The 12,283-nt window shown below is 40.0% G+C and overlaps 1 protein-coding gene across 4 annotated transcripts in view; it reads right to left on the bottom strand.

The window, feature by feature from the left end:
- Positions 1-11,249, bottom strand: part of SACS (sacsin molecular chaperone) — a 57,643-nt gene extending 46,394 nt beyond the window's left edge. For 2 of the 4 annotated variants that reach the window (XM_058018728.1, XM_058018727.1), the window contains exon 1: positions 11,047-11,249. Coding sequence is in view for 1 of the 4 variants with exons in the window: in XM_058018727.1 (XP_057874710.1) it covers positions 11,047-11,078 (32 nt within the window). In the remaining 3 variants the exon portion in view is untranslated. Of the gene's footprint in view, positions 1-3,766; positions 3,888-11,046 lie in introns of all 4 variants that reach the window. The other 2 variants (XM_058018731.1, XM_058018729.1) reach the window with 2 other exon arrangements.
- Between the last annotated feature and the right edge of the window lie 1,034 nt (positions 11,250-12,283).

The following is a 12,283-nucleotide window of genomic DNA, read 5'->3' as shown; positions in this document are numbered from 1 at the left end:
AAACTGTGGATGCTCCATCTCTGGATGCCTTCAAGGCAAAATTGGATGGGGCTCTGAGCAACCTAGTCTAGTGGAAGGTGTCCCTGACCGTGGCCAGAGGTTGGAACTGGATGATCTTAAAGGTCTCTTCCAACCCAGAAGATTCTGTGTTTCTATGACCTACAGCAAGGTTTTGTAGTTCCCTCAAGATGAGTGAAGGCCCTGTCCTGCTCTTTGCCAGCATGGTAGTCATCTGACCATCACTGAAATGTATTCTTTGTGAAAACTTCTTTACGATTCAAGGAAAGAAGACAGCCTCCAACAGCAATCAATGAAGGCACAAAGGAAAGTAGTAATTCTGGTGTGGATGCATTTGTAGCACATACTGGAAAAGACTTCAGAGTTGCCTGAGCAAACAGAGCAGCCACTAGCTCCAAAACCAGAAGCAGCCTGGTGCTAGCAATCCAGCACTGCAGCAAGCAGAGCTGACAGCCCTGTTGTTCTCAAGATTAATCCACTATCTCTTCACAGCTCAATGCTGCATGAATACATCAGCTGACCATTATCTTAAGCCATGGATTTGGGGAAATTTGTCTCAGACATAAAAGAACAAATTCACTGAAACAAAAAATAGGTCTCATACCAACTTTATCTGTTTCTTTCTTAGAGGAACAAAAACAACACAATTCTTAAAACGTAAATGTGCTTAACACAAGACCTGCCATACTTCACCTATGGAAAAGGTAACTCAAGAAGTATGATTACATGCAACATCAGGAAAATTCTAAAAATTACTTGGAATAGTATGAATAAGTTTGATTCTATGCTATCAAATGACCTCACAGTAACCATCTGGGACTATGTGGTTGAATTATGCATAAAGAATGCTTTCATCAAATCCTGATGAAGTAAACTCAGATACCAAATGACAATATCTCAAAGTGATTTCTCAACAATGCATAGCAGCTGAAGGAAAAGTTTTTAAAAACCCCCAAAACTAGGAGAAAGAGCCACGTGGTTAAGACCTCACTGCTGTTCTCCAGGAATGTGGGGATTTTAAGACCTTTTCTCTGAAATGATTGCCATAAAAAAGGACAAGCAGAAGGAGAACTATTTCTGCTTATTTTGGTTCTGAATCTTTTAATGGGCTTTCCAATGAAATGGGAAACTGACACTGCCCATGAACCATAATACAGAAGCCTAAAGAGCACTGCAGTCACAAAGATATAAACAATGGGCTATTAAGCTGAGGAAAAAATAGCATATGAATTATGACTTGACTGCAGAATATGATCCCTTTAGAGATACACAGCTTAATAGATAAGCTTTTCTTGCTCTAAAGACACTAAGTCTGAGCTGAACACTAATTTCTAGTGTCTGAACCAACCATCATAGCAACACACTGTTCTCTCCAGATTGGCCAGTGCAAGACTTGATGAATTTTCCAACAGCAGGGTGTCAGTCTCACAAATCCCTGATGAGAAACCAGATGAAGGAGAAGATAAGAACTGAGCCCTTATACAGAAAATACTAAAATTTCAGAATAATTACATAGTTTTTGTTGAACTCAGTCTTTGTAAGTGATACAGAGCTGGAAGCAAAAGTAGTTGGTCAAGTGCTCTGAAGATACAATTCCACAGGAAGAAAGAGAACTGAGTACTTTTGCAGATTTCCTTCTCAGTCTCTTTCTTTTTTTCTTTAATTTAGATTTTGTTTGTCTTTAGCTAAAATAAATCTCCTTCAAGCACTTATCTTCAAGAGTAACCTGGAAAATTCGCACCTTAATTATTACTTTGCAACATTACTAGTGGATGAAATATCAGGAAACCCAAAGACCCTTCTTGGTTGCTTAAGGGCACTGTACTGTGCTGTACACAGAAAACCATTATAACAGATACATGAAGTCTCAGAGTGCATCATCTGAAGTACACTTTGCAGATAAGCACTTAAATTGAAACAATAATTGAACTTATCCCAAGGATGAACTTAGAATAGTTATATACTATAAGGTCAGTTATGCCCTAAATGCTGAATACCTCATCTTGGTATCCAAATTCCTTGTACATTGCCTCCTGCACTGTAAGATAACAGGCAGTTCAGTCCTGGGTATACTGAACTATACCAGATAAGAATACTAGATTTACTTGGTTTAGATGTACACAAATAACTCTTTGTTTACATTCAAGTGTTTAAAGCAGAAAAAAGTACACTTGGGAAATGTTATTACTTACTAAATAAATCAAACTCCAAGTAATTATAACACGTAATCCACATATACAGAAAGTTTTCCTGTCACACATTGTGTCTAAAATTATTTTTGTTTTTACCCTTAAGTGAAGGGTTTGACTATGTCCAAACATTGTTACTGATCTAACTTCAACATTTCAATGAAGGGTAGATGGGTTCAGATCTTGAAAAAAATTACCTTCAATGAAGAAAATTAATTGAAGTTTGACTTAGGCATTACTGTTCCCTGAATGCTATCAATATGATAGGTGGCCTCACTGCTTTCTTTGGCCTAGCATCTTCCCCTTTGGTCACTTTACAGTACAGATGGCCAGGAAGTAAATATGCCTGATGATGAGAGTAGTTGTGGTTTTAGTTGGATATTCTGTCTTCTAAGGATAGTTTGGTGTCTGGGGTTTGAGGAGGATTTTTTTGTTGGGGTTTTGGTGGGGTTTTTTTCTTTTTGTTTTCACCAAATGAATATCTATTATTATATGGAAGTTCCTCCTTTTGTTTACAGTTATTTGAACTCAGGAAAGATTGATAGCCACAAAGCTACTAAAAAGCCACAAAACCACTAACCTATATCAGATATTCATAAATGTGATTGATTGATTGATTGATTGATTGCATGAATGTGTTTTGCAGTATCTCATTTTTTAAAGTTTGAGTTAGATGGGGATTCTTAGACTACAACTCAGAAATCTGCATTTGACAGAAAAAAGCCTGACGAGAGAATTTAAAGTCTACAGTTACAGTATATTCCCAATACTTTCATGGAGAGGAAAATATTAACAATTCTCAAGGGAGCATTTATGAAGGCAAATCTTCTAATACTTCTCCTGGCCTCAATTATCCTTGTGAAGAACCTTTCTTCACATTGGGTTACTGGAAAGCTTGTGATGAGGTAATCTTGATGATATCATGAACCTGCCAAGTCAGTCTGTCCTTTGGGAGGGATGAGATATGCAGACAGCACCAGTTTTAGAGATATCCAGGTGAGACAAATGTGTATTGCTGACAGAAATACCTCTGACAAAACTGAGCTCTGATTCATCTTGTCAGGACTGCAGTTTTGGACTGCAGGCTGTGTGCAGCACCCTTGATCACTGAACGATGCATCTCCTACCCTGCAATAGCTTCCATATGGTTTCTGGGCACAATTTGAGATATGGCCTTTTTACTTAGAAAGCCTCATTCACAAACTGTTATAGAGCAAGGTAGCAAAGGCAAGTAGCATACCCTGATATTTTTAGCATTCAACATGGCAACCAAGATGATATGGCTAGTAGGAAAAAAAGGTGCAGAAATTGAAATTCCCTAACTGAGGTAGGAATTAAAGTTAATTTACTCTAATTGGAAGTAATTAGATCATTTCTGAAATTGCCATTTTTGTAGGAAATATTTTTAATGAATCAGAGATTAGTACTTTATACTGGGAAAAAGAGTTCTGGGCAGTTACAGATCCTCCGTGCATTGTGAATGGTGCACTCATGCATCCCAGATCTGCTAAATGTAGGCTATAAACCAAAAATTAATAGATACATTAAGGACAAAATACCTTAGTGTGCTCTCCTGAAACAGAAACTCACTTGTTCACTCAGCTGGCAGAGAATTTCGGTGTTGATGTTGGTGGTTTTGTTCTGTTTGCTTGCACCAGAGCATACCACAAGACTGTTCAGCTAAAGGTAGAAGAGCAAATCACATCAGTTTTGCCTTGCACCCAGACTTAGGGCAGGACTCTCTGACTTAGGCCCAGGAGCAAAATATTTTGTAACAACTTGATACAGTAGCACTGTAGTAGCAAATCTAGCATAATGGCCCCAAATCTGCAACTATTAGAAGAAATCACATAATTTGGAACCTACAGATACATCAGAGCAACCTGAAAACAGATCAGACCTGTGCAGAGAGGAGGGAAAACAAAACATTGCTTTGGATCAGCCTGATCCTGACCTGTGGAAGAAGTGTATCAGTACTCCCTTTTTTGCCCAGCTGATGATGCTGTTTGATGCACCCTGGGATGGGGTTTGCCCTCCTGGCTGCCAGGGCTCACTGCTGACCCCACTGAGCTGCTGCCCACCACAAACCCCAGATCCCTCTCTGCTGGGCTGCTCTCCAGCCCAGGTTTGTACATGTACATCTCTTGTGGTTTGTACATGTGCCTGTCATCACCTGGTCCTGGGTGCAGAAACCGGCATATCAGATACACACCATGCCCAAGGTCATAACCAGGCTAGATCTGGGTCATGCGTCCAGGGGGTAGCCCTGCTCCCGGGTCTCTGTGCCCCTATGACACACCAGCAATCTTGAGAGATTTGCGGGAACTTTGAAGAAACAGGGTTTGTTTTAGGTCAAAAAACCTGAAATAATGATGGTTGCATTGTGTATAAATGGTACTGCTTTAGCACAAAGCTCCTAGCACAGACTTAACGCTGCATGTCTCCATGACTGGTGTTAAGGAGAGAGCCAGGTCCATGAGTAAGAAGTGAGGAATATTTTGCAGGCTATAGTCTTTCTGCAAAACAATTCCACATGGTAACCAGCCAAACTTCTTCCCTGCAAAGGACAGGGAGCTGTGTCAGAAACAGACACAAGAATGAGATCAGCTCTGATGAGTTCTGTTCATATACCCGGCAAAGGGTATTCAGACCAACAGAAATACTTCTGAGGCATTTGTTGCATGGCTAATATATATATAATTGGGGTTTTTTTAGTTACTGATGTTAATTAAAAAAAAAAAACTTTTTCTCTTCATTTCCTCCAATTTCTTAATAGAAAAATCAGGAAGATATTTTTATGATCACTATCTACTTGTACAAGTATGGACAGGGTTTGACAGACATGACCAGGAGTGTTTTATACTTTATGTCACTTGTCAGCCACAATTGATGACAAATGGCATGGCATTTTCTGTCTATGACTAGTATGCTTTTAAGCAGTGAATCCATCTGTATTAATTTTTACTTGATAAGTGGGGGGAGCTTGTCTCTAAACTGGACACATTATGTTGAAAGCTTTGAGCTAGGAATGCCAAATGTTGCAGAAGCAAAGAGATGAACACAGATCTGGCTTGATACAGCATACCAAGACAACGCAGAGGAAATATTTTAAAAGCTAAGACTACCCAAGTCATTTACAGATGCTACCAAGTGTGGAAAGCACTGAAATGTCACCTGTTTATGTAGCAGGTGCCACTCATGACAGCAACTGCTGTTGAAAAACATCTTTAAAACTCTGCCAAGATTTGTTGTGCCCATGATTTGACACCACATCCTTCTGTCCCATTGCTTCACAACATACCCAATTCTACATAGTACTTTGTAGAGGGACATTTTAATGCCCTTTTTTCTTCCCCCCACAATCAAAAATGTTTAAAAGGTGGCCTAATATTGAAAAAAAATGACTGAGGGTCTGAGCATGGACTTTTCAACACATCAAACAGCCATAACATTATTCGTAGAGAGCTATATTAAGCATCAGGTGCTGCATAAATAAATAAAGCTGCATTCATAAGTGTATGCAGAGTGTTTTGAACTACTTGATTAAACTGCACCTTATTAGTGAAAATTATGATTAATGATGAGCTTGTAACAACAAAACTCTCTCTGCAAGCACTACAATAAAAAAAAAGAAATGAGAAGCACACTTTAGATTGCAGTCGCTATGCTAAGAATTAATAAATGAAGCCATGCCGAAAGGGTATGTGGAAGATTTTTATATTATAGAGTTTAGGTTGACAAAAAAACAGTGCAATTTGTTCTATTATTTTTGGCATTTTTTAAGAAAACAGTAAGACTTCATTGTTACTTGGATTTTACAACATGATGACAGAGATGCCAAAGATCAGGATAAAGGGTCAAGCAGGAGGCCCTGGGATAAATACACTTAAAGGAGTCTAAGCAATTTTGTTGCTCCATTATGTTCCACAAATTAAGCTGGTGGCTTTTCCATCCAGCTATAACATTAATCCATTAGCTGAAGAGGAGACAGGTTCCTTCTCATTTATTATTTATAAAACACGGCATGCACAACTTATCTGACATCATCCTTGCCACAGCTAATGAGAAACTGCAATAAATCCATTTTTATGGATCTCTCACACAAGATACAAAAAATCTCATATCCATTTTTCTGTGGTAGGGAAGGGCTTGCTAACCTACACAACTAAATAGATTAGTGTATATGATTGTGTATATCCCAAAGGGATGAGCTTTCCACACCACTACTGCTGTTTGAGGGATGTCTCTGTGTCCATATATGTACATTGCATAAACATCAAACAACAAGCATGAGTCAAAAAGATGTTTTTACCATTTACAGGAGTAACCAAAACAAACCAGAAATCAATTTAAACAATCTAAGTTCTTCAGCTCTTAAATCTACTTCACTGTGGTGGGTCAACAGCATTAGGCTGAGATCCTGACTGGCACAGGGTGGGGAAACACAAGCCAATGCCAAGATCCAGGGAAGCATTTCCAACACCAGTCCAATATGAGCTTGAAGGTAGTGAGCTGAAAAGTGCTGGCACCTGGAATGAGGCTCTACATCACCGTATAGTGCAAAAATCTCCTCCAGCACACATCTTGCTCTCTCTCTTACCCATGGAGAGACAGAGAGACCAGACAGAGAGCCTGGCTCAGAACATGCGGGCAGGAGCTTGGCTGCACCTCTGAGCACGGAGAGCTAAGGACTTGAGCAGTATTTAGTTTCCTGCCTCTTATTTAACAGTGCATCTGTGGCCTGGAGAGTTGGAGAAATGTAAGGTGCTGCTGTAGGATTGGGGCAGGCTGGGCACACTGCTATTACAGAAAAACCTCATGGGAGTTGGTCAGAAGTGGTGGTTTGTGTAGGAATTGTCCTGGTATGAAGACAAACAATAATATGGAGGGAGAAATTTGAGAAGGAAGGGGAAGGTTGACAGGAAGCATTTCATGGGGAAAGTGCAGGTAGCACACACAAGGATTGAGGGCACAATCCTGAAATTCCCCTTCTCTCCCAGCAGGTCTCCAGACAACTGACATTAACAATTTCTTTCATAGTGTGAATAATTTTATGGGACAGGATTTCGCAACAGCTGGTGTTTTCTTGTAAAGAGCATCAGACCACTCTGAAGCAACTATCACATTCCCCAGGATCTCAGTTTACATAATTTAAAATCTAACAATAATTTTGCTATTACCTCTGCAGAGGTCCACATTGCATCATGCATCATATATGACTAACAAAGAGATAGGTAAATTATCCTCTCCTAAAATGAGAAAAAGTACAGGCTGTTCCTTTTGCTTCACTGAAACTTTAACTAAAATTATGTGGTGGTTTAATCCCAGCTGGCAATTTAGTAGCTCACAGATGCTTTGCTCACCCATCTTCCCCCAGTGGGATGAGGAGGAGAATCAGAAAGAAGGTGAAACCCATTGGTTGAGATGCAAATAGGTTAAAAAATGTAATTAAACAACAATAGAAATAACAATAATAATAATGTTCATGCAAAGGAATACAACAAAAAGAGAGACAGAAACAAAACCCAAGTGAAACAAGTGATGTACAACACAGTTGCTGACAATTGCCCAACCCATCCCTGGGCAGCAGCAACCAGCCCCTCCCACCAGCTTAAATACTGCACCTGACATTCTATGGTATGGAATATCCTTTTGGCTAGTTTGGCTCAGCTGTCCTTGCTTCGTGCTGCCTCCCAGCTTCCAGTGCACCTCCTTGTTGGCAGAGCAAGGGAAACTGAAATGTCCTTGATTCAGAGCAGGCACTACTTAGCAACAACAACTTCAGTGTGTTATCAACATCATTCTCATACTAAATCCAAAACACAGCGCTGTGCCAGCTACCAGGAAGAAAATTAACTCTATCCCAGACAAAATAGTACTTTAAACACTAACATTGTTGTTTCCTTCCTCATGGGACCCCAGAGTGCTAAAGCTCTGACCTTTGCTATTTTCCACCAGCTGTCATATCTGAAATAGGTGGTGATTGGTATATGCAGCCAGCTGTAACATTCTCCTGTAAGAAAAGGGAAACCAAACCTCACCACTGAGAGGGGCCTGAGGCACATTCATGCCCTCCTGTGAGGTCACCAGAGGAGATCAAAACACCTGCCCCATCCTCTCATGAGAGTTATCATCACCCATCAGAAACAATGCCTTATTTTGGGTTCACCTGAGTGGAGAAAGGTTCTACAGGTAATTTTATGGAAGACAATTAAACCTCATTTATTTCTAATCTGAACTTTATTTTGCACATTTTTTTGCACATGAACACATGAAGGTCTTCACAGACAATGTGAAACCTTCCTTTCTCACAGCTCTGGTGCATCTCCATGTCAACCAACAACTTGCTAAAAGTTTCAAACAGTGATCATCTTCTGCTAAGCTGATCAAAAAGAAGAAAAAAATGCTAATGAACTAGATCATCCCATTAAAAAATTTAGTTCAAGACTGCTAAAGTGCAAATATATCCATTAAATACACATTTAGAAGAAAAATGCCAACCTACTGTACCAAATAATTGTATGAGATCTTATATTTCTTATCTGAGGCAGAAATAATTGCTGAATAATTGTGTGTATAACAAAGAATATTGCTGAGTGAACTAAGTCATCCAAAAGATCAAATATGTAAAAATCTGACATGCATGTTTTCAAATCTGTGTGTTATTCCAAGGGTTGATATGTACTGAGCAACTATACACTGTTTAAACTCTTCAATAAAATGCTCTTTTGCCTTACAAAGCCTACACTTTTGTATATTTTAACATTAAAATGATATGGTATTTTAGGAACTCCGCTTTTGAGAGTAGGATCCAAGGGCCCCCCAAAATCTGAAGTCAGTGACCATGGGCTTAGTTTTAGATATGTGATATATCAATTTTTTCTGGAAGTGCTCTTTCTTCCATTAATGGAAAGAAAATACAGTCCAAACCTGAGCATCTAGGTCCTCTGTATTACACTTTATTAATCTGTGCCTGTTGCCTTGGAGGTCATAAAAAATTACATCTCAAACAGGAAAACAAGCAAGAAAGAAGGACAGAGAAACAAAAGGTTTTTGAGTTGGCCCCAGAAGCACCAAATTCCCCCTGTGTAATTCTGCTGGAAACAATGGAAGTACAAAGGAGCTGAATTTTTCCCACTGTCTTTACATAACTGTAGGCAGCCTGTAAGCCTGCACATTTTCAGTAGGTGAACAGAACTTTTCTATGTAGGACTGAGGGTTTTTTCAATATTTTTGTATTCCTGCAAATGACTACTTTTTTAATCTTTGGAAATCCTGTTTCCAACCAGAAATTCTGCTTGGCGTTGAGAGGGTGACCATCCTGACACTGGGGAGGAAGGGACAAGGATGAACACGGACAATACCAAGCCTCAGCATTCACAATCACTGCCAGAGCACTCCCTAGGTAACAGTAATTTGCTATAAGCTCATTAAGGGATGAATTTGGCTTCTTATAATTCAGTTTCTGATAGCAAGCAATAAGAAGTTGTTTTGCAAATAGACAGCTGATGGAGCTCTTATACCTCTGGGAATTCAAGGTGAGGGCAACTTCCAAAGCAATGATGGCAAAACTTCCCTGTGGGTTCCTTGGTGTGGGGGAAGCTCTGCCTTACATCCCCACTGAGCTGATCAGTGTGGTGGGGCAGATGTGCATTACCTTGCAGCCCTCAGCTTCAGGAGCTGCAGCTCTGCCAGGTCCCACAAGAGATGCACAAAAGAAGGCTCCTCCTTGCAACATCTGCCCACCCTCCTTAGCAGCTGCTCGTCACCATCACCCCGCTGTCACCTCCCTGACACCGGAGGGAGAGCTCCCGGCGTTCCTGCAGGAGCTGCATTAAGCACCAGGGTGCAGCCACAGAGGACATCAAACAGATGGATGATGTTCTCTGGCTTACAGCAAATCACCACAGCATGATGCAGTACTTAGATGAAAGCAAAATTAGTATTCTCATGAAATAACAAGGAAATACTCACTACTTGCATTTCTTTCACTCTGCTGATATGTGTTGTTTTAGCTACAATAAAAAATTTTGTCTGATTACCAAAAAAAATTGCTGAGAAATGCAACGCTGTAAACTTACCCTAGCTCTGCTTTTTCTCTTGTTTTTAAAGCAGGATCATTACTAGATCGTTAGGGCATATGCAAAATAAAAAGCAGCAAATCATTTGGCAAAGAGAAAAACATTGGATTTCTGTAAGAAAAAGGCTTATATTTAAAAATATATACATCTACTTCAGCCAGCAACAGTCCAAAGATAGGAAAGTATACATTCCTTTGAGTAATAAATCATACTTGGCAGTCTCTTTGGGAGAGCTATGTTAAGAACTAGTCTCCTGATAGTAACACACAGAGCCATTGAAATTTCATAAACTTTCTAACAACTGCATACATGAGAAAAAAATTAAAATAAAGCACTTAGCATGAAGTAAGTTTGTATAGCAAATAATTCTAGGGAGTGTGAAAAAATGCATTGTGCATCCCTGTGCTTGAAGGCAGAGCTGAAATTCAGCAAGAGGCCTCTGCACAGGGGGGGTGGTGCTGCAGCAATCTGCCAGCACATCTATAGAGCAGAGACCAGATAAGCCATCAGGAAAGGAGAATAAGCTCATGTGCACAGTCCTGCTCTTCACCCACCCTACCAACACTCTGCAGCCTGTGAGTCACTCAAAAATCCTGTAGAGACAGAGACAATACAGTTATTTGCTTAAATACACTATGAACCGAGTCACAGTTAATGCTTTCTCCAGCTGTAAGTGCTGAAAGCATCAGGATACCCATAAAACATCTCCCGCAAACAACTGCAGTGACCACGGGATCCGCTGTCGAGCTCGTACTTACATCGCGGCATCAGCCGGGACAAAGCTCGGCATTTAACTATTTCTTCGTAAGCTGCTTCCACATGCTTGTCTGCTCATCGTGCCGTCCCTTCCATTGATTGCTTGTGTTTGGCAGCATCTGGGCTGCAAAATGATCCTTTTCCCCTCTTTTGCAAAATCAGCAGGCTGCGGAGGGATGCGTGACCGCTGCTGCAGCCGATGTATCCAAACAGCCCAATGCAGCAGAGGCTTTAGCTCCCCCTTCCCAGCCTGGGTTTTTTCTTTCTTTGTCTGTGTGGGGCTTTTTTTAAAGAGATATGGTCCTGACTAACCTCAGGTTTCAGGAGCACAACGCAAGCTCCAGGCACAAGGCAGTCAAACAGAAGTGGAAGGATACCAAGACAGAAGACCAAAATAGTACAATTTTAAGAGATGTTACTCAAGGTGTAACACGTATTTAAACTATTTCAAATTTTGTGATTGGTTCTGTTTAATTCAAATTTTTCTTGACATTTTGGTTCTTTATTTTTTCACTTGTTTCATTTTTTTTCAGCTTATAAAATAGGTTTTCTGCTTATTTATTTCCTTCTTAACTCTCCTTCTGTGTCAAAGAATGTTTACATTTAAATGTTCACAATTTGAAGAAGTCCTCTGTTAAAACTTCTGTATGTATAGCAGTTTTAGCAAATATCTTTACTGTTTCGCCTCTGTTTTGCTAACATGGTAAGCTCACACTCTTTGGGACTTCCTTAAATTAATTTTGTCAGTGCTGGTTACATCAAAAGTCAGAAATCTGTGGGCTACCAGTAGCATCCCAAGCTTGGTTTCATTTTTTAAGCAGGCACAGGTAGCTGTTAGTACTTCCACATTTTTAAACTCATGTCTTTATTAATTTTACATTCACATTCCTATTCATGTTATCAACTGCATAAAGCAGATCTCAGCATTTGAGGCATTTCTAAGATTTTTCATTCTCTCCCCTTGGTCACTCGTGTTAACTTATCAGGTGTCCTCCAGGAAAACCAAGAAACATTCCCTTTGAGAGCCCTTCTAATCTCACCAGTTGTGTTTCTTTGAATTCCACATGCAAGTATAGAATGTTGTCCCTCCCCTTGATCCAGTAGCCTACTGCCAGAAACACATCATTCCAACCTGTCAGTCTTACTTTTAAAATGTTGGACTAACACAGCACTTCACAAGAGCTTCAGGAATGGCTGAAAGGATGAGATTAGGGATTTTCCCTGAGTCTGGAGCTCTCT

This window comes from Melospiza georgiana, chromosome 2 (genome assembly GCF_028018845.1).
Source record: "Melospiza georgiana isolate bMelGeo1 chromosome 2, bMelGeo1.pri, whole genome shotgun sequence".
Taxonomy (NCBI): Eukaryota; Metazoa; Chordata; class Aves; order Passeriformes; family Passerellidae; genus Melospiza; species Melospiza georgiana.
The sequence above is the reverse complement of the archived record's forward strand: the minus strand, read 5'-3'. Positions and strand labels throughout refer to the sequence as shown.